General features: G+C 49.0%; 1 protein-coding gene across 4 annotated transcripts in view; it reads right to left on the reverse strand.

Annotated features, from left to right (window-relative positions):
- Grik4 (glutamate ionotropic receptor kainate type subunit 4) overlaps nucleotides 1-22,151 on the reverse strand; it is a 432,817-nt gene that overhangs the window by 90,682 nt on the left and 319,984 nt on the right. For 3 of the 4 annotated variants that reach the window (NM_012572.3, XM_087560412.1, XM_087560411.1), the window contains 3 exon segments: nucleotides 12,229-12,333; nucleotides 13,124-13,276; nucleotides 21,976-22,137. In NM_012572.3, the coding sequence (NP_036704.1) occupies nucleotides 12,229-12,333; nucleotides 13,124-13,276; nucleotides 21,976-22,137 (420 nt within the window). 4 annotated transcript variants of the gene reach the window in all.

The following is a 22,151-nucleotide window of genomic DNA, read 5'->3' on the forward strand; positions in this document are numbered from 1 at the left end:
TCTTGGACACGAGGCACTTAAGTAAGACTCTCGCTCATGAGAAAGTGCTGGCAGTAGACCAGTTAGATTACTGGTCTACAGGGCTTTTATGATGCCATCCATCCCGCCCCATGGATGTAGGATATATCCTCTATTTCTACACCATGGCATCCAGGAGGAAGGCAAGGCCTTGTGGGGCAAAATGGGGGCCTTGAGCATAACAAGCAAGCAAAAGAGAAGGACTATGGAGTGGCAAGTGCGGGGAAAAGTCCCTGCAGGAAAATTAGAAATTCCTCTTGGCTTATTCCTCCAGCTCCTGTCTCCTGGCTGAGTCTCTCTCTCTGGCTGGTTCTCATTATTTGCTGCTCCTCTGACTTATATAAAGCTGCCACACACATTCAAGTAGGGACTAGGGAACCTCTGCTCCCAGGACAAATAAGGTTCCTGTGAGCTTCCGCGAAAGTATTCCTATCGACCTGTCGATATGTATAGCCTTATTAATTTATGTGTATCTCTCTCACACCTAATACAGCAGTGTCACAGGTCAGGCTTGAGGGAAGCTTCTCGAACCTAGATTGTCTCCGTAGAGCACGTCACAATTTTTCTCATGCATAGGAACATGGGATGGCATGTCAGCATTGCATTGTGTGAGTTAGTTTAAACAGAAAAATTATTAGGAGAAACATACACACACACACACACACACACACACACACACACACACACGCACGCACTCAATAGTTCATGAAAAAGACACTTGTTGACAATATTAGCGCTGGGACAACACAGCAGAACACTGCCACGCTCAAGCTCAGCTGGAGATGAACACATTGAGTGAGTCAAATTTTTGCCTCTCCGCATGTCTATAAAATTGTTGTGAGTATTGATATGGGGTTTGCAAAAAGATTTCACCAAGCAGTCAAACGTGCAAATACAGATCTCGCGAATAATGAGAACCAATTAGACCTGTCCATGCTGGGCTGTTTGGCTGTCACCAAGATGTGCTCAGATTTCCAGTCATGATCTTCAGACTCTGGGATGAAACATGGGATTTGGTTACCATCCTTCCTGACTAAAAGCCCCAACCTTGGAGAATGGGGCAATAGATAAGTATCATATACAGAGGTGGTGTGGTGTACAGGACACCTGTGTTGGCTCTGATGACAGATGACACCCCAGTGATTCTCTTACAGATTTAATGGACTCCCCAACTCTCAGGGCTTCAGTCGTAAAACCTCCCATAGAAGGATCAAAGGATGGCTGGGTTTCCTATTTGTTTGGACAAGTTTAAAAGTTTCTTTTGTCTGTATCTTAATGTCCTCTATTTTTAAAAATAAATCTCCTCCTCCTCCTCTTCTCCTCCTCCTTCCCTCTTCCCTCTTTCCCCTCCACCTCCCCTCCCCCCTCCTCCCCCTTGAGGACAGGATCGCTAGTCTAGGCTCCTTGTATAACTAAGGATGACTTTGAACTTCTGGTCCTCCTGACTCTCTACCTTCCACATGTTAGCAATGCAGACATGAGCCTCTATGCCTGTTTATGTGGAACTAAAGAAGAAAACCAGGGCTTTTATGCATGGTGGGCAAACGCTCTCTCAGCTATAATCTCCAGACACTTTCCCCCCTGTTTTTTTCTGAGACAGTCTTAACCTATAATCCAGGCTAGCCTTGAACTTGTTTTATAGCTCAGGGTAACTTCAAGGTTGTATGTAGTTCTCTAGCCTTACTTCCCAGATGCTACAATCGTAAGTATAGGCCACCATGCCTGGCTATCTTTCCTAATATAACTGAAAACCTCCCAGGCTATCTTCCAAGTCATTTGTGGATGACCCCCCCCCCCGGCCCTTTCTCACACCGATTCATGACAAGAACGTGGGAGAGTCAGCAAATGGGAAAATGCCCTCGCTCTTCTTTCTCTGACCCCCAGATGACTGAAGACAATGTCAACACGAGCTGCTGGGGAATCAGAGAGCTTAAACACCCACAAGACTTTCTGCCTAAGAAAACTATGGCCAAAGAACATGACGGTCAGGCCAACCAGCTTCATTTGTTCAACTCAGCAGGTAAGAAGTGCCACGGGAAGGCAGTGGCACCGATGCCATGCCTCTGAGCTCTGATTCTCAGGTGCCAACTGAATTAATGCTTTCAATAAAGCATCTGGATTGGAGGAAGTTGGTCACTCTCCATTTCCGGGCTGAACTCAGGACAGCCCTGTGGCTTTCCGAACCCTTGGCCTGCAGCTGAGAATGGCCTGTCCCTACCCCTAGCTGGGTGCAGTACAGGCTTGTGGGTAGGAAAGAGTTTTTACTTGGGTCTTATTGCACTCTAGGAAGAGGCAGGATTTGTAGTTTGGGGGTGTCCATTGCTTTTGTCTGATCGGTATTGGTCATACTCTGTGGGCCTTCAGTGTATTATGGCTTCTCCTAGAGGTAGCCATAATTTGGGTTCTCATCTTCACGTCCATCCACAGCCACCAAATAGGGGACGAAGGTCAGAGAGTAGGTCAAAGGCATATAGAGAAAAGGCCAAGATGAGCAGCAGAAGAGAGATCGGTAGAGCCAGCTGGCAGAACTGATTTCAGCCATGCGTGCCTGCCTGGCATGGGCTTCATATGCCGTCTTCCAGGGTATGTGACTCCAGTAGGAACAACCTTCTCTTTCATGCTGAGCCTTCTCTTTCAAAGCTGTGCCCTTCTCCCTGCCCTGAACCAGGCAAGAATGTCTGGGACATTATAGGGAATATGGCAAAGACAGTGAGGTATACCGTTAGGCATTGCCACGTTCGACAACAGGATTAAAAACTGCACAGTGTGGTAGAACGCTCGAAGTATAGCTATGAACAACAGTTCATCTTATTCTCAATAATTTTATGATACTCAAGAAGCAGAAATCATGATGTTCTTGAATTTACTGAGGAGGAAAGTGGGGAGTGATGTTAGGAACAAGGAGTGTGAGGCTCAGCCCTGAATCATCTTTCTACTAGCACACATTGCCTGCCTCCTTGGGGAAGCTCCCTACCCACCTTTCAATCCACAATCCACCTTTTTTCTTTCTCCTGGTTCACCTGCCTCTACACACACACACACACACACACACACACACACACACACACACACACACACACACACTCATGCATGCTCCTGGCCCTGGCTTGCTTTCCATTTCGGGGAGCTGGCTGCCGCAGGCTGTTTCATGCCACTGAATTAGCAAATCGTCCTCTTCCAGCTCCCCCTTGCATGAGCTGGTTGAAGGGGCGCAGGAAGTGTCTCCGGGAGCTGGCAGACTTCCCCAGGCTGATCTCAGGGGAAAGCGTGATCGGGCACATGACAAGAAATAGATTTCAAATGCAGCACTTTAAAATCCTGCTCCTCTGCCCAAAACCAGCCCCCTGTTCAAAAATTTAAGTACCTCTTAATTTGTTTGCTGGCTGATGTGTGAGTAAGCTTGTAAGCTTCTGTGCCTGCCGAATTGTTCAGCAGAGCCGATAAGCAGGAGTCACTGTGCTTTGGGGGGAAGAATCAGATGTGCGGGGACCAGAGAGGCTGGAAAAGACAAGTCCTGTAAGATCCAGCCCTCAAAGCCAGTTCATCTGTTCCTTGTTCTTTCCCACTTCCAGCAGCCAGGGGAAGGGAGGGGAAGAACCTCTCCTGGGAGAAGGCACTCTACACATAGCCTGTTCCAGAGTGCTGGACCTGTACTGAGTGGAGGAAACCAGAGACGGTGAGAGTCAGCGATTCCAGAGGCTATTCAATTAAAACATGTAAATGCTGTTGCCTATAAGAGGTTTGGCACATGAAATTCTCTTGAATTAAAAAGGAAGCAAATGGCTTTAGAAACCCCACAGGTCTGGGGGGCTCTGATGTCCCTGTTGGCTCTGAGCTCCCTGAGACATGGAGGACAGACTTGTATGGCTCCTGCACAGTTACCTCTCTGGGCCCTGCGAGTCCTGAGACTCTCATCTACTGCCACACCCTGCTCCCTGCTGTGAGTGGGCTCTCGGGTCCCAACTCCTGAGAGGATGGTGGTTAGAGGATGCTGTAGCCAAGGGAGGTCGCTGACAGAGCAGGGATGGCAACAACAGCCTTCTGGGTTCATTTCATGTCAGAAATGAGTGTGACCCTGAGGCAACCTGTGCATCCAAGACCTCCATCACCCATGACTACTGAGGTAGAAAGTAGAAGAGGGAAGGAGAGGACAGAAAGCTCACAGAAAGGACCACACCCTTCACTGTACAAGCAAATAGGGTCACTAAGGGCTTTCAAACCCCATGAAACTCCCACAAGTCACTATCTTTCCAGAGAGCCTAACTGACCGGCACCCCTAAGAACTGATGCCGCCGTTCCAAGAGACAAGAGATGGTGACATTATTTCAAACTCCACCCCCAACTCCCTCTCTCTTGGCTTCTTAATTAAAAAGAAGCGAGTGACTTTTCAGTCACCTTCAAAGCATCCCCAAGCCACCTCCCCGCTATGAGGAGCTGCAGCCCTGAGTTTCCTCATCAAAGGCAGAGCTGGCTCTGGGGGACTGCAACCCATGCAAGCTCCCCAGCTGGCCTGCTCTCACAGGTCCATCCCCCAGCTGGGGAGCTGGCACTCGAGGCTGCTGATTTCCAGCAATCACACCGGGCTCCAACGCCCTGAGCCAGGTCTCAGCAAAGATAGCTTCAAAGGATCTGCATATTTATGGTAAACTCCTTCCTCGAAATTGAAAATGTATTAGACAGTGACAATCACAGGATTCTCAGAGCTGCCTCTCCCTCTGGCAAGCTATCCGAGCGGTGGCTGTTCACTTGAGGACAGGAAGGACTCGGCTATCACAGAGGCAGTTCAGAGGAAGAGGGATTGGGGCGAAAGGTATAGACTTGGGCAGGACCTCTCTATAAGACCATGACACCTTCCGTATTGTTCCTCAGCGGCTACATAAAGTGCAGACTCACTGACAGGCGGTACGTAGAAGGCTTTTCTGTTGTTCTATATTTGATTGAAGTGGGGGATGGGGGTCAGGGGGTGGGGAAGGTTGAGAACCCCACCAGCAGGTCCGCTCGATTATCTTCAGAGGAGAAGCCACTTCCCAGTGGCTTCCGCTGCTAATGGCTGTAATAAGAATTGCTGCTCTGCTTCTGAGCCCCTCAGGGGTGCGGCAGAGCCAGGACTTCAACTGCCAACCGGGGAGGATCTCAGACTTCCTGGAAGAGGGGGCAGACCTGCCTCTGCATGGGTTGCTCTCAGCAAAGACGGCAGCTGGGGAGAGGAAAGGGAAGGGACCTGACTTGTGGCAGCGAGTGAGATCCTGAAGGATCTTCAGGAAACTGGCTCTGGGTTTCCTTCTAAAGACTCTGGGTGGTAGAGTCCGCTGTTTGCAGGAGTGCCCTGGATACGCCATCTCATCCATCCTCAGTCCTCTGTTTAGAAAAGCGTTGACATCATTCCTGAAATGAGCCTTTTGAACTCTGAGCTCTCTTGCTTTGGAAAATAAGGCTATCCGCTCACAACATCACTTCTCCCGGCACTCTCCAGGCCAGCCCTGTTGGTTTCTCCATTTCTATAGAAACAGAGTCAAATGGATCAGCTGTCCCAGAAAAAGCTGGCCTGGGTCTAGTCTCTACGAAAAGCATACGCGCCAAGGACCGAGTATATTACTGGAAAGGTCAGCAAGTAGAGAGACTAAGTGACCCCAAGGCCCAGGGTTCAGAAGGAGTGGGACATTTGAAAAATAAATTCCAGTAAGCTAATGTGGGAAAGGAGAACTGTGGATTCAGTCTCAGGTGGCTGATAGACCTCCATGGTCTCGGTGCATCCGGTCCACTGCCCTGTGGGTTGAAGAGTGCCGGCAGCCCCCGGGTTCTTCCTCGGTGAGAGAGCAGTAAGCCATGTTCTGTTGGGAACAGGTACAGCCCTCTGCTCAGCCGAGAGTAAAATAAGTGGTAGATAATCAGAGTACTCTAAGGCAATTGTGGGCTGCAATTTCAGCCCCCTAAGATCTCGAGCTCTTAAGTGGAGTTGGGCACTTTTATCCAGAATTCCCAGCCTATGACAAAGAGTAGATCTTACAGGAAAATTTTAGGCTAATTCGGGAATGGAAAAATGAAGGAGTGCAGTAAAAGCAATCTGTTTTTATATATCTGAGGAGCTGGCAAGGAAGAGGAGGCAGACTATTCTGGAATGTTCCACAGGGTAGAGTTAGGAGGCAGAGGTTGACCCGGTACCTGGAGGAGTCTGAATGTTATCTCTAAAGGGGTTGCTAATTCTCCCGCCCAGATGGGCTCTCGGACAGGTTGGGTGTTTCTTTCTTGTCCCAATACAAACCGTTCCTGCATTGGATTAGACGATTGACTAAGAAGCTTAAAGGTGCCCTCTGCCCCCACGTTCTGGGTAGACATTACATAATGGAAAGACCCTGGACTCCCAGGAAGCTCTGTCCAAACTGGGCTCTTGAGCCTGCCATTTCCCACCTAGATGAAGATGGATATATTTCTCTATCTCTCTGCCTTGGTTTTTCCACCTACGAGATGACAGAACAGCTTTCATGCCAGGCTGATAAAAGAATGTAAAAAATTTAAATATACATGGACACCACCCAGCACAGTACATCACATAGGCAACAATAAACGTGGGCTATTATTATGATGTCAGGAGAGCCAGCTTTGCACATAAGTATTTCCGTGCAAACACAGTGGTACCCAGCAGAGCTATTTTCAATCGCGTTCCGGTCCTGTGAGACCAAATATGAGGGGTTACTACGCACGGCAAGAAAACCGAGCCCACCTTGCCTGGGATACACAGCGAACCAATGGGGAAGAAGCAGATCTGTGTCTCTAGTTAGGGATGTCAAACCCCAAAGGCTTAATTAGACCCTGTTAAGCCATTTCCGATCCTGGGATGAAAGGTATGCTCATCTTATTACAACACTAACAACGTTGCTCAAGGGATGCTCTGATCTTCAGACTAAGTTAAATGAAGGAAATTAAGGGTCTCTGAAAGACTTCCTTCTCTCCCTTCTAGCTCCCTTCAAGGAGTTTTGCCAGACACGAAGGGAGACAATACTAGTGTAACACCCCCCTCAGCCCATCTACCGGGGGCAGTGAGAACAAACACTATGGTTTGAGACACGGAGGGATAGACTCAGGCAGTGCCACTGACTCTTCTGCCTGTAAATAATGGGGAGATGGCTTAGAATGTCCCCTACAGGACACCGTAAGGAGCGCATTCCTCCAAATGTGCTGTAGTGGGAGCTCCCAAGATGGCAAGCACTCTCCATGCAGAATCAAAATAGTAATTTTTAAAAAAAAAAATGGTTAAAAAAAAACTAAGTCTGAATTCTGAAAGACTATTTTTAAAATGGTAAAAAATCCTTTAATCAGCCACCGGCAGGGAATATGGTAGTTGGTTCAGACATTTTACCAATTATAGACCACTGGGTCCCTGCATGGTGCTTTCTAAATAATCAAACCTAGCTCTTAATAGTAGTTCTCCCAGACAGGAGAGAAAGAACAGAACCAAAGCCAAATGAAAAGACGTCATTACTAAAGAAAGCCCATCCTGGTGGGGTGCTAGAATCAATGGTGGCAGCCGTCAGGGCAGTAGAGCAACAGAGCAACAGACCAGAAGCAGAGGCTTGGAACTGAAGCTTCAGGTACCCGAGAGCAGGAAGAGAAAGCCAGAGTAGAAGAGGCCGGAACATGGGTTTTAGAGTTAGACTAACTTGAGCATCAATTCCAGTCCTACCAGGTTCTTAGAGACAATGAGGTGTGTGTGTGTGTGTGTGTGTGTGTGTGTGTGTGTGTGTGTGTGTGTGTGTGTGTGTGTGTATTATATGCGTATGAGTGTATAGCTATCTGTACCCCTATGCACACATTTGAATACTAGAGAAAAACACCAGTGCCTTGCTCTAGCGGTCTCTGCTTTACTGTCTTGAGAAAGGGAACCTGAAGTCACTTTCATATCGAGGTGAGGCTGACCAGCTAGGAAGCTCTGTCTCTGTCCCCCAGTGCTGAGGTTACAGGCTTGCAGACACACACCTAGTCATGGATTTGAACTCAGGTCTGCAGGGTCCTCTGAGTTTGCCGTTTTTTACTGATGAGCTGGTCTACCTTAGAGGGCCACCCTCAGGAGGAGGCACCATCTGCACAAAGCAGGCTGTGGAGTCTGCTACACAGGTGATTGACGTAAGATGTCTCTCTGGCTGCTTGTCACTTCCTTCCCCACACCAACATCACCTTGGCGGGAACTGGGAGGATATCAGACAGAGGCACTGACATTCCTTCTGTCCTGGGAGAGAAGCCTAATTAGTTATCCCTCTTTAAACCATTTCTTCACCCTGAAATAAGCAGGGAAGGACGCCTGTCAAGAGGCAAAGATTGGGTGGTGATTGGGATGGGACCTGGGGACTGGCGCTAGGAAGCCGCATCTGTACATGGTTTCTGGTTGGTGCTCACAGCACCTGAACCAGACAGAAAAGCAGCAGGACGATCACCAGACTTGCTGAAAAGCCAAGGTCGTAAAGAAGATTCTCACTATACACTTTCGAAGTCCAGTCAGGACCCAGTGTTCCTTAGGGTAGCTGAAGGTCAAGATGACAGTCGTCTTAATTAAGTCACTTGTGTGGCAGATTCCATTCAGTGTTAGCTCAAAACAATGGGGTAGGGCACAGAGAGGCCAAACCAAGAAAACATCTCTGCTCATAGAACGCTCTCTTGTTAGCACAGTATTTGCCAAAGGTTAGCCTGTGGTCACCCCATCATTCTAATCACCCAGGTGGGTGCTAGCTAAACTAACAGATTCCTAGAACACAGTGCGTTTACTAAATGAAAATGCACCTTATAAAGGAAGCTCAACTGGTCACCTTTGAGCCAAGGTGTGTTTGAGAAGCCTACCGCTCACCACTAGTGGGCGCTGCTGACACAGAGGTAGCCACCGCAGGAAGAGAGCCCCAAGGCAGATTCCTGGGTCCTGGCCAGGCTGGGCTGGAAGTGGTACCTGGGGGACAGGGCTGATGATGGTGACTCCTTTCCCTGTTCATTATAGAATACATATTTAAAAATTTTCATTACTGAAAAACATTTTAACAGGAAAAAAATTCCTGTAAAATGATTCAATGCTCCATTTGCCTTTCCGAGGCATTTCTGAAAGTCATCTTGAAGGGGCTCTCACCAATAAAGTTAATAAGTGTGCATTGATTTTATCAGTGTGTAATACTGATTGGATCAGCATGGTTGTTTAGGGCTCAATTCTATGCAGTTCTGTCGTATTGGTCTGGTGGTATTGGGAATCAAGGAAAAAGAAAGCCACTCTACCACTGACCTTGGCCTCCAGCCCCTCCCCCTTCATATAGGTTTAATACTGATTTCAATCTGTTTTTCAAAAGAAGGATTTACTTATGAACTTCATGTATTTGAATGATGAATACTTTATTTGTATGTACGCCTGCATCTCACGTCAGAAGAGGGCATCAGATCCCACTGTAGACGGTTGTGAGCTACCATGTGGGTACTGGAATTCAAACCTGGGTCCTCTGGAAGAGCAGCCAGAGCTCTAAATCACTGAGTCATCTCTCAGTCCTGATTTCTATCAGTTTTGGAAAACATAACAGCTTTTGTTAGTCCTTTGAGAAGTCCATACAATGTGATTTGATTGTATTTATCCTCCTTCCTCCAGCTCAACCCAGCTTGAGTGGCAGCTAGGACAAAGCAGAATGAAGGCAGAGAGAGGCACTGAACCCCATCAGCTACCTGTCAACTGGAGAGCGGGCCAAGAGATGGAGAGTGGCAAGAAGGAGGCCCAGGAAGTGGGCTCTTTCCTGTATTATTGTAGGCAAGAACTGAGGCCTAGGGGAGGCTGGGCCAGGGTTGTCTGGGCTATGTCTGGAGCTGGCCTGAGCAGCCTGTTCTAACCACTCCTCCAACACTATACTCTTCACACTGGGGACTCCTTACCCAGTTGTATTTTTCTCAGAGAACTTAGCAGGCTGGCATAATGTTACATATGTATTTTTTTTTTTTTGCCTGTCATCTGTCCCCTGTTAGAGCATCTGTTACACAAAAGCAGATCTTTCTCATCTTAAACCAGTACCTAGAAGGGAGACAGCAACACTCAACAGGTATCAACTTGAAAGAGTGGATGAATGCTCTTTACTGAGATCCCCCAAGAAGATTGGGGCTCAGGGAGAAGTCTCCCTGATGATTTTCCCAGAGGCTGGCAGCCTACTCATTCAGGGATGGTGAGCCACAGGGCATGATTTAGGTTTAATAGTCCCAAATTGCAGCTCTCATTCTCTCTGGGTTTTTTTTCCTACATCGCGTACTCTCACCAGACTGTGAGCTCTCTCAGTGTAAAGGCTACATCTGGTTTCCCCAGACCCAGCGTGATGTCTGACACACAGCAGATGCTCCACAAAAGACCTATTGGGTAAATGAAGCAACTGCTCCATGATTCCTGCTACCCACCTGACCATGCTCCTATCTGAGGAGATGTGGGAAGTGCCACCATCCCATTCGGCTCCCACAATGAGCTAGAGGTGCTGCTGACATTCAGCATATGGCCTCAGAAGCCCTCTCCCTTTTTTAGGGATCCTTCCTTCTCCTCTGTTCTCTTCCAAGAAGAGTAGCCCTCCAAAAGATCACTGATGGCCTAGAAAGAGCTCTCTGGGGCCCATATAAGGCCAAGGGTCCCCTCTTGGATGCAGAGATGGTGTGACAAGAGACAGATGAGATAGGCTTCTATGTTGTATGGTTCCGTGAGGGTCACCCTGGATACCTGTTGGCCAGGTCTGTTCCTAGTCGTATCCTGGGCCTCCCTTCCCAGGTCCCCAAGGGGTAGAATCTAAAATGGAGCATTTGGCAATTACCAAGTTTTATACATGATTTGCCCATAAGGTCTTGGGCTTTAGGCAGGACAGACTTGGATCCCAAACCAGTTCTGCCATGACTTAATTGTTCAAGAGCAAATCAGTCATCGGCCTTGCAAACAAGGGAGGGCATTCATAAAAAGTACCTATTTGGGAGACGGATGGATAAATCAGTAAAACGTTTTACCTACAGATGCGAGAACCTGCCTTCCAATGCCTAACACACACACAAGAGCTGGCATACTGGTGTGTGGCTATAATCCCAACACGGGAGAGGCAGAAACCAGAGGGTCCTCAGGTCTTGCTGGCCAGCGGGTCTAGCTGAATTAGTGCGTTCTGGTTCCATAAGAGAAATTATCTCAAAAAAAAATAAGGTTGGGGTGCTTTAGAGCTAGAGACCCAATACCAACTTCATACGTGCCCATCCGTGTGTATACACGTAAGTATACATGTGAACGTAACACAGACACATGTCCCTCATACAAGGCACCTATATTTTAAGGATGGAGGGTAAATGAAAGTGTCTACTCTGTAGGCTTAGACAAGCACACACATGCCACACTCACCATGGCAGAAGGCTTATGGTAAGTGTTTGATATGTGAGAGTAGCCTCCGTAATGGTGCTGATGGTAAAGACAAAGATTCGCTGGAAGGTGGCTGTTCAAGCTCTACAGTGGGAGGTTCCCTCATCCAGCCCCTGCGACAGTCAGGAGGTCTTTAATGCATGCTGCTGTAATTGGTGTCTGGCTCAGTCTTTCCAGCCTCCCCGCATTGGAGAGACCTCGGGGATGGAGATGAGAGAGATGTTTAGAGACACTTGGAGTGGTTGTCAGAGTCTGTTTCCTTTGGTAGAGGATTAGGAAAAAAAGGGAACAAGAGGGCTTAATGGAGAAGGAAGAACCATGCAGAAAACTGTAGTACTCCGAAGGGCATAGCATCCCTAAGGTGATGAAAACAGACAGCTGAGGATAGGGAGCATGGGAGGGGTGGGCTGGAGAAGGGACAGTCCATCACAACACGAAGGGCCGTCCTAGCCCTCAGGGGATCCACCCTTTGCCTTAAGCACCTCTAGAGTCCAGCAGGGGGTCCAGGCTTGGGGGAAATCAATCCCCTAACACTCTCCATTGCGCCCCCACCCAGAAAACCAATCTGATAGTGTAGAGGAGTTGGGTGTTCCTTTCCAAGTGACACCACTTGTCTCCTCCCTCTGCAAGGCACATGTCTGGCAGAGTCCACATGGGCTGATCTGGGACCAGGAAGGATGTGGCAACTGCAATTCAGGAGCCCAGATCAGAATGGATGCAGCCTGCTATTTGGGGAGACACGTGATATCTGAAGGCCATTGGAACCAGAGGCAGAGAAAAGGGCAAAGAGGTGGCATCCACCACTTTGGCAGGATAGGTAGGCTTACCTGCCGAAACCCATTCCTGGTGAACTGTAAGATTTTCAAGGCATAGTTGGACCTCTGGCCTTTGCTGTTGAATTCAATGTGGCCGGTAAGACCTTCCAATTCTACCTGTCCAAGAGAGAGTGAGTTACAGCACCAAATATAGGCCCCGCCATAGCTGGCTCCAAGTAACTTGCTATTTCATGCTGCTTCACGGTGTTCAGAAAAACCTCTTCCATCCACTCTGAAGCCATAGAATCTGAGTGCGGGAAGAGGGGGCCCACACCCTGTAACCCCAAACCAATTATGTAAGCCAACAGGAGTCACAACATTGACTTGAGGTCAAATTCATCCCTCCCTGCTCCATAGGCATGTGGGTATGGGTGGGGGTGGAGACTTGTTACCAGCATTTTCCTTTTTGGGGGACTCTGCTGACCCTGGGCCTGCAGGAAGTCAGGTTACTCTTGACTCACTGCAGAAATCTAAGACCCTCCACACCTTCTCTCTCTAATGAAAGATGTCTTTTCTGAGAAAGAAAAACACAACTGGAGAGAGAGCACTGGGAAAACCAAGCAACAAGCTAGAAGTGCACAGACTGAGTGTCCTGAGGGATTGTCTGTTCTAGCATCATGGTCCCCTCCCAGCTGTGCTGATCTGGGCAGGGGCTACCACTGGGCAGGGGCCAGGATGCAGCCTAGAATTCAGAACTCCTTTCTAGCTTAAGATCCAAGAACTATTGTCTTGTGAATAAGCTGCCCATGGGTTCTTGCCAAGAGTGTTAAGAGTCGGGAACAAATGAACCTAGGACCTGCTTAACGCAGGCGATGTGCTAGCCAGGGCCATGACCCACCAGGGCAGCCCTGTATCTATCATCCCACCCCTGAGGCTGGCCGTGACTAAGCCTTCAGCCGCTCCTCACCATGCGCAGGTAGTTCATGAGGCTGGTGCCATGCTGCCAGATCTGGGCCGAGCCACAGGACAGGGGCTTCACGCCAATTTCCTGGCTCCGGTTCAGTTCCTGTACCGCTGTCACCACAGCGTAGACAGCGTCAAACAGTAGGGCTGAGGACAACTGGGAGAAGCAGAGCGAGCGGGTGGTAGCAGGGGGAGAGAAGAGGGGGGAGAGAGAAAGCACACAAAGGCAAGTAAGGGGGCATGGCCGCTGTCCTCTGCCTACCCCTCCTCTGGTCCCACCCATATCTGCCAGTGGTCCAGGTCTGCTATCAAGGGCTTTGCATCTTACAAAGGCTGCCCTGACTTGAAGCATCAGGTACATCTTTGGACTCCAAATTCATATTCTGTCTCTGTCTCTGTGTCTCCCTGTCTCTGTGTGACTGTATCTCTGTCTCTCTCTGTCTCTCTCTCTCTCTGTCTCTCTCTGTCTTTCTCTGTGTCTCTCTCTGTCTCTGTGTCTGTCTCTCTCTCTGTCTCTCTCTCTGTCTCTCTCTGTCTCTCTGTCTCTCTGTCTCTCTCTCTGTCTCTGTCTCTCTGTCTCTCTGTCTCTCTGTCTCTCTCTCTGTCTCTCTCTGTCTCTCTCTCAGAAATAGCAACTTCCATTGCTGCCAGGAATGAATCCGCAGGATGGGAAGGTTGCTAATCTCAGGAGGAGGGAAATAACTTGGCCATTCTTCTCAAACTTGCCCCCCCCACCAAACCAGGCTCAGGCATATAGGACAGTTCTCCCAGAAGTCACCCATGAAACTGTTCCTTCCTGCATGTTCCTGAAGCCACACTGTAGCCATACCATTCCATGTGGAGTATACGTATGAAATACGCTGGTAAGTTTAAAGTCTAAAATTTAGTGAGATTCCATTCCTATGACAGATGACAGGTGGGTACAAAGGTAGGAGCGGGGGACACTAATCAGGGGAACGGTCAAGAGGTGGGGTGATCTGGAACTATGAAAGTCTCTGGGGGGTCTGAATAGAGCGCTGTCTAGTTGGGCAACAGAGAAAGTGTTTTATGGAAGAAGACCATTGGAACTCAAGAGCCAAAGGATCTGAATAGGCATTGGACAGGGTGGTGGCAAGGAGGCAGGCAGCTCAGAGGATGTGACCACAGGAGCAAAGGCTAGGAGATGAAATTGAGGACCATGCCTGGAGGTGCTGGAGGGAAGAAGAACTCAGCATACGGGTAAGGTCCATCCCAGGTGGACCTCAAGTGTACAGCGGTCTCAGCCGGGATAGAGATCTCTAAGGAGACACTTGAGCCTCTCTCTTTGGCTATCAGAGAATTGGAACAATGGCCTCTAAGAGAAACTGGAATTTTCTCTAAGAATCTCATGCTAGGAGAAGAAAGATGAAGCCAGCAAAGGAACATGTCTCCCAGGAAGAGATTTCACAGTGTGACAACTTGTCCGATCGCCTCTTGGGTGAGAGCGGATCCTGGACAGAGGAGATGGGCGGGACCACACCCTGACCAGGACTGCTTAGTTATGCACGTCTCTGTCTACTTAAACCTAAACCTCGGGTCAGGACCCCTGGATGAACTCGCTGGCAGGTTACTGGCCTCCTTTGTTTCTCTTCCTAGTGTTGGTCACATTCAGTACATTTTCCTCTTCCTTTCATTTTTACTTGTCTGTTTAATTGGTCGATAGAGGGTGGGTGGCAGGAATTAGCGCATTAGAGCTGCCAGAGCCTAGGCTGTGACCCTCCAACTCTGGAAACAAAGGAGCGAGGTCAGCATAGCCGTGTTTATGTTTTTATCTGTCCTACTAAGCAGCTTCCTTAAGATAAGAGAATGCAGGATCTTGGTGTCTATATGCCATTGGCATCTGCAATAAGACCTGGCATGTGGCTGGCCCCAAAAGAGATATCTCTTATTAATAGTTTTCCATTTTATTTTATGTGGAAGGGGGTTTTGACTGCATATATGTCTGTGGACGTTGTGTATGCAATGGCCAAGAAGTCCAGAAGAGGTTTTCAGAGCCCCTGGAACTGGAATTACATATTCTGAGTCACCATGCGGGTGTTGGGAACCAAATCTCAGTCCCCTAGAAGAGCAGCCAGGTGCTTTTAACCTCCAGGCCAGTGCCCTATCCCCCCAGGAGATAGCTTGATTTGGATTAAGTCTTGACTGACATCTGCCTAATGAGTAAAGTCAATGTTTGCAGTCTTTGTGGCGGGAAAGGCCAAGGGGTGGCTAGAGAGAGTAGGAACGCAGCCGACTTGTCTCTAGGGATTGTGCCATCCAGGCAGAGCTGTGACTACACAAAGCCTGTACAAGAACTCAAGTCCTGTTCAGTGTGGTCAGCACAGTTCACAGGGCTGAGAAACGCCCAGGAAGGCAGGAAGAAATCCCTGAGGGAATGATACTGAGGTGTTAGGAGACTAGGGTGCCGGGGGCTTAGTCCCTCCATGGTTGTACGATGTCTGGCCCTGGCAACCAGCTCTCTCCCTGTTGCTCATCAGAAGACAGCTTTGGGAGGAACTGGAGGAGCGCATTCTGTGTGTGGTGGGGTTCTTAACCCTGCGTTCTTTTTGGTCAGACTCCAGGGCACTGCCCCTCCATGGTTGGAGGGAGGGAGGCCACAGCCCTCCAGTCAGAGGTCACACAGCATGAGATGGCAAGGGGCAGAGGGAAGAACTTGGGAGCCTAGCTCTGCTCTGGTCCCTCCTTTGGATGCTGAGTGTCCCCAGACACCTCACTGAGCCTCAGCAGGGACAGCTCTAATCCACAAAAAGAGGCAGCATCTGGTCTCACAAATCTCAAAGGTCATCAGGTACAGGGGTGAGCATACAGGGGTGAGCATTTCCGCAGGTGGGGCCTCGCAACCTCACATTCAGGGAATTGGCAGTGCTTAGGGGGCAAGTGCGAGGGAACAGGAGGAATGGGAGGCCACAAGGCCAGAAAGCAGACTGGACAGATCTACTTGGCCACACCAAGACCTCTGGTCTCTAGTAGGCATGGAGTGTGCCAGGATCTTACAGGCACCAAGTGTGCTGACTGCTGACGCTGGGGAGGCTTTCTAAACTGTGTCAGGGAGGGGCAGCCCACAGTGAAGTTCTCCTGCATTACAAAGGCACTTAACCAATATGGCCCTTCTTCCTTCCCCTCACTCTTTTCCTCCCCTCTCCACCCCTCCCTTCCACCTTCCCTCACTCTCCCTTCCACTCATTGCTGCTTCGTTCTACTTCTATCCAGACCTTGCTAGAGGTAGCAGGTCCTATGTATGTATGTCAGCATCTCCTCAGTCTATACAGAAAGACCCAGAGAAGCCATTGAGTCCTCACCACCTCCACCATGTCTCCCGTCTTCCCAACTCCATCAACTTCCTCTGTGTACCTTGGCCTTGGATCTACCTGAGACCGGACGTCTTGGTAGACAAGGTATCCAAACCCCAGTGCCCGGTTCCAATAAAAGAGTGGAAAGTATGCTGCCCTGCAGACCTGGACAAGCGACCTCTGCCCCTAGCTCCCTCTACTGAACCACTGCTTCCCGCTCTCCTCTACCCACCGCCCTTGTCCTCTCACCTCGCTCCATCTTCAAGGAGGCTCACTGCACAGCACCCGCTGAGCTCCCACAAGCCCACAGCTGTCCTATCCCCTGCACCTCCTCCCCCCGCCCCCACTGTAGTTTCCAGGAGCACATGTATCTTCTTGCTAATGGCCGTTCACGTTCCCTTGCTGAAAGGATGTGTGGAAATGGTGGATGCTGCAGAGGGCCTCTGCAGCTCAGACCAGCTTCTGCCTGCTCGTAGAATATTGCGATGAGCTTACTGCTCGAAGCTTCTAGATCTTTCAGTCCGGTTATGTATGTGTCACAGTAAACCAATTCTTAACCTAGCTAGACCCACCTTGTAGCTTGCTTTATAGTTCATCTCCCTATTCCGAGGTCCTCCAAACCACAGGGCTTCGGCTGCAAGGGACTCTATAGATCCATTGCTCCAACTCTTGTGTCCAGTGAAGAAATGAGACTCAAGGAGTTCTTCCCGATGGACACACAATCAGTGCACGCAGGGCCAGGGCTAGCCTCAGCTCACTTTGTTTCATTGTCTTTGTCCTCCCCAATTTATTCTTTTGTAAAGATTCATTTATTCAACTGTGTGTATTTGGAAGGAGAGGAGTGTGTTTGTGAGTGCAAGCGACCACAGAGAACCAGGTGGTTGTGAGCCTACATGTGGGTGCTAGGAACTGAACTCTGGTCCATTGCAAGAACAGTATGTGCTTGGAACCTCTGAGACATCTTCCCGGCTCCCCAGATTAATTGTTGTGCCCAGTCTTCCACATAACCTGGGGCAATCTCTTAGGACATGGACACCTCAATAATGGATGGGAAGTCAGAACATTCAGACCAGGTCTGAAGGCAAGGAGGTTGAAGGCCGGAGGAAGGGAGACCTAGGGGCAACTCACTCTGATACCTGGTGTCTGGGACACCACCCAGTTCACCTCCTAGCCTCATTGGTTGTTGTCCCTGTGCCAGTTAAGACGTGAACCATTAGCCAGCATTGCTCTCTTAGACCCCATTCATCTGCTTCCTCCCATTTTGTTCAGGAGTTCTCCCTCTCTCAGAGTGGTTATCAACATCTGGCCCAGCTGTGCCTGGGACAACTGAGTCACCCATCCCCTGCCAATGTATAACACACAGTAGACCAGATCTGACCCATGAGCCTAGCGCAGGACTGGAGTTGGAGTCTCCTACTCAGGGCACATCTGTCTCAGAGAAGATACTGTCTTTCTTCTCTCTCTAAATAGTACTGTTTCTAGATATAATGCCTGGATCCACTGCAGTTGGCTTAGCTCTAGGGTGAGCATGGGGGTGACACCAAAAGTGACTGATTAGAGAGTGAAAGGGTCTGGGCTCCCACCTACCTTCCCCTCAAATGTTGCTGTGCTGTGTGACTCCACACTGCATTTTAATTGGGTTCCTGCTACTAGCAACTGAGGGCATCCTAGTTAGTATAGAGGACGGGGGTCTCCCTTTTCTCAAAGTAGTGTTGCCCAGGGTCCCCAAAAGGTCCCTTCTTTTTCTGGAAGCTGTACATTGGTTTCTGGGGGACCATGTATGACTTCAGAGGAAGCCAGCCACACATTCATCTCCCTTTCTGCCATATGACTCCTGCACTCTCGCTGGGGTTAAGTTTACTTGACTGATGTTCTCTCTGTCTCTCTGTCTCTCTCTCTGTCTCTCTCTCTGTCTCTCTCTCTGTCTCTCTCTCTGTCTCTCTCTCTGTCTCTCTCTCTGTCTCTCTCTCTGTCTCTCTCTCTCTCGGATATACATGCATCTATATCTACATCTACACGTATGTGTGTGTGTGTGTGTGTACACAAATGCACAAGCATATGGTATGTGTCCACATGTATACGCACAAGTGTATGTGTTCTTTCTCTGTGTGTTACACAAGTGTATTGTGCACATGTCTGTGCACAAGTGTATGTATAGTGCATAGTGCACCTGTCTTCATAAGCATATCTTCCTTCTGTCCCTCTCTTCCTTCTTTTTTTGAGGCAGGGGGTCGCTCACTGAGTCTGGCACTCACTAATTGGCCAGACTAGCTGTCCATCAAGTTCTAGGACTCCTCTTGCCTCCACCTCCCCAGTAATGGGGTCACTGGTGGGCAGTACAAGCCTAGCTTTGATGTGGGATAGAAACTCAGGTCCTTTTGCTTGTACAGCAAGCACTTTGCCCAAACATCTATTTCCCTAGCCCCAGCTGGCGTTCTTATTAGTATGTTATACAAATGCTGGGAGGTTATTGTGTGCCTGCTCCCAATGTCCCTTTTCATGTCTAACTCCAGGGCTTTCATGATCGGTTAGATCCTTCTTGTAATTACAATTCAAGCTGGGGACATTGGGGCAGGGACCAAGTGGATGGGAAATTGTCAGGGTTCCTATGTCATCTTTACCTACATACAGCCTTCAGAGAGTGACACAGGTCAAGTGTCCCCAAGGGCACTGCACTTCCTGGGTCTTCTCTGAAGCTGAGCCTGGACTAATTCAAGTTAATCCCCTGTACCCTGGAGCACACTGTATCCCCAGGACAGTCCCCTTGCGTCCTTCATCCATCACCAGATGCCCCTCTTCTATAGGCTCCTGGCCACCTACCTAGGCCCCTCACCCCATCATCCTTCCTCCTGAGAACTTATTTCCTCCCCTCACTCCTCCAACTACTCTGCCAGAGTTGTCAATCTCTTTCCTTCTAATTCCTTTGTCCAGATCGAGCTGACAGGGAGGAAGACTGCCGTTTCTGTTGCCCATCAGTGCCCTTTTGGTTCTTTATTCTGGGCCATCTCTTCAATCACCTAACAGCCTTCTTCTCCTGTTATCTATTAGTGACTAATTCTGTCCTGGAAAGCATTTGAGCCACAGTCAGTTAAAAGTGGCTTCTGTCACAAAAGGCTTTGTCCCTGTCTCTACTTCTGGGTCCACTTGGGAAGGGAAGGCAGACATTTCTGCTGTTCCCTCTCCTTTCTTTCTACTTCTTTCTCCTCCCAGGACCGATCCGTTCATCCTTCTGAGGCCCCTGCTGCCCGTCTGGGTGGTTGAGTGCCTACCTCTTGGTTTTGTCTCTGCTTAGGCTGTCCCTGTCTCTTCTAAATATTAAATCCCCCAACAGGCTCAATCCTCATTTAAAATCCTCTCTTCTTTCTTGGCAGCAACAGGCTGTTTGGCAAGGAACCCTCTATTCTCTTGTTTTTATATTTTCATTTGGTTCCTCATTGTTATTTTCTTTTGAGCTGCTTTGCAAATTGTTTCAGGGAATGAAAGACTCTGTATAAATTAAGATGAATCAATTCTGACTCAGGGAGTTGTGGCTGGGTTCCCTTCTCCTCCTCAGAAGAAAACAAGAATATCTTCTAGACACACACCTGTAACCCTCATCATCCCCAAAGTGCAAGGACTGCATTCCCCGTATCTTCCTGGATGACCGTTTGTTGACGAACCTTTATAAGCTTAAATTCTCCCCCCCCCCCCAAATAATACCAGGGCAGGGACCATTAAGATCTCATGGACTAGTTCTTACAATCTGGATTGTATTCAATGAAATAAACACTTAATTACAAACATCTGCTTTAGCCTAAATTCTAATTACTTAATCTGGCCATCTGTAATTTTAATGATTTCCCACGATTTTTGTTCTTTGCAGCATGATTAATGGGAATGGCATATGAAACGAGTGGGCGTGTGTGTCCCTTCCCAATACTCCCTCTGCGCTGCCTTTGTCTCCAGCAGGAAGCGCATCTGCGGCACACCAGTGGCCACCTGGAAGCTTCTTGGCCAGGGTAGGCATACTGAGCTTTCTCTCAGGTATCTTTAGCCCAGACCCTCCTTTGAAACCCTACAAACACTTGGGGGTTCCCACCTGGGATTGTGGGAGGGGTGGGGAAGTAGGAAGCTTCTCTTACAGGTCAAAAGAAAAAAAAAGAGGAGTCAAAAATTCAATGCTATGTAGGAACGAGAGAAAAACAGGAAGTTAAAGAGAGAAAGGAAAAAGGAGACTAGAGAGAAAATGGAAAAGAAGATGAAGAAAAGGTGGTCTGAGAAGAGGAAGGGGCGAGGCATACCACAGAGGCAGGAGACTGTATAGCATTTCCAAAACTCAGCAAAGAAGACAGCCCATTCCACTGTTTCCTAGAAGCTGCTCCCTCACCTTCTGGCTTGCTGCCCTGAGGAGCTGGGCTGTTTGTGGTGAGAATTTCTTGGCCTCCAGAGAGGCAGGAAGAGGCAGCCCTTGAAAAGGTAAGCTGCAGAAGTGAGAAGGCTTAGAGGGATATGCAGCTATTGTTGCTGCTGCCAGCTTCCTTCCTGGCTCTTGAGGTGACTGGTTTAACACCTTCCTTTCTCTCAGAGGCCATTGCAGAGAGAAGATGGCTGCAAAGTTCCCTAGATGGAGAGGCAGATCTAGGTTTCTGACCTGGCTGTGTTAATACAAGGATCTTAGAGATCCTCACCGGTTACCCTGCTCTCCTGGGCCTGTTTTCTCATTGTCAGAGAGGGATGACCATCTTTGAGCTGTTACTGGGAGGTTGTGAAGAAGGAAAAAGGCTACGGCGGGTAATATTGTGGGATATGCTACAGTGCTTAGGCAGGAGTAAACCTGGGTAAGAACAGGGAACCTTCATGCCAGCAAGAAAGCCAAAGGGACTAGAAGGGGACTGTAGGAGGAAGAGGACCTATGACATCACATGGAGACTGACCTAAGTCTAAGGCTCAGCTTGTTTGCACTCCAGCAGAACACTGTCTGCCACCCCAGATCCCTTCCAACCTTCCTGGGGCCAGAAGACCCTGCAGCTTGCAGGTGACACAGGGAAAACCTGCCATGGTTGTATTTGGCTTCCATATGGCTAGAGGGTTCAGGTCAAGAGTGAGACACACTCCTACTCTGGGAACCAGGCCTTTCTCCCCATCCATGTCTTGTACATAAAGTATGAATGACAAGTCTCACAGCACTTAATAACAGGATGCTCTGAGGGGCAGCTGTTTAGCCTGCTGTATCATTGTGTAAATATCACAGAGCTCACTCACACAAACTAAGATGGCCACGAAGTGGAATCCCTGTTGGCCATGTGGTCCTTGGTTGACCAAATCATTTGTGATTTAGCTCTTGACTGGGTCCACCTTCCACTTTCTAAAAGGCCTCTTCTCTGACCTCTACAGACCTCCTCTCTGCATCCGTGAACCTTCAGGATTGTACTCCCGGATGTAGACGGGCTCACACTCCCCTGCCATGATGCGTCTTGGAGATCAATGACTTGGATCTGCCTCGCTGTGTGGAGTATGCAACTGACCACAGAGCGTGTTGGGGCCCAAGGGCACCTAAGAGGACACTTACCGCAGGGCCGGTGAAGGGCACGTGGTCACAGTTCTCCTGCCAGGATTGGTTGAGGCTCTGGGAGAACTCTTGGAAGAAAGCATGGGATTGGTTGAAAATGGAAAATCCTAAGATGTTGACTCTATCATCCACAAGGCTGTCCATTCTCTGGAGGGAGAACTCCTGGGAAGACGGGG

The sequence above is a fragment of the Rattus norvegicus genome, chromosome 8 (genome assembly GCF_021556685.1).
Source record: "Rattus norvegicus strain SHRSP/BbbUtx chromosome 8, alternate assembly SHRSP_T2T, whole genome shotgun sequence".
Lineage (NCBI taxonomy): Eukaryota > Metazoa > Chordata > Mammalia > Rodentia > Muridae > Rattus > Rattus norvegicus.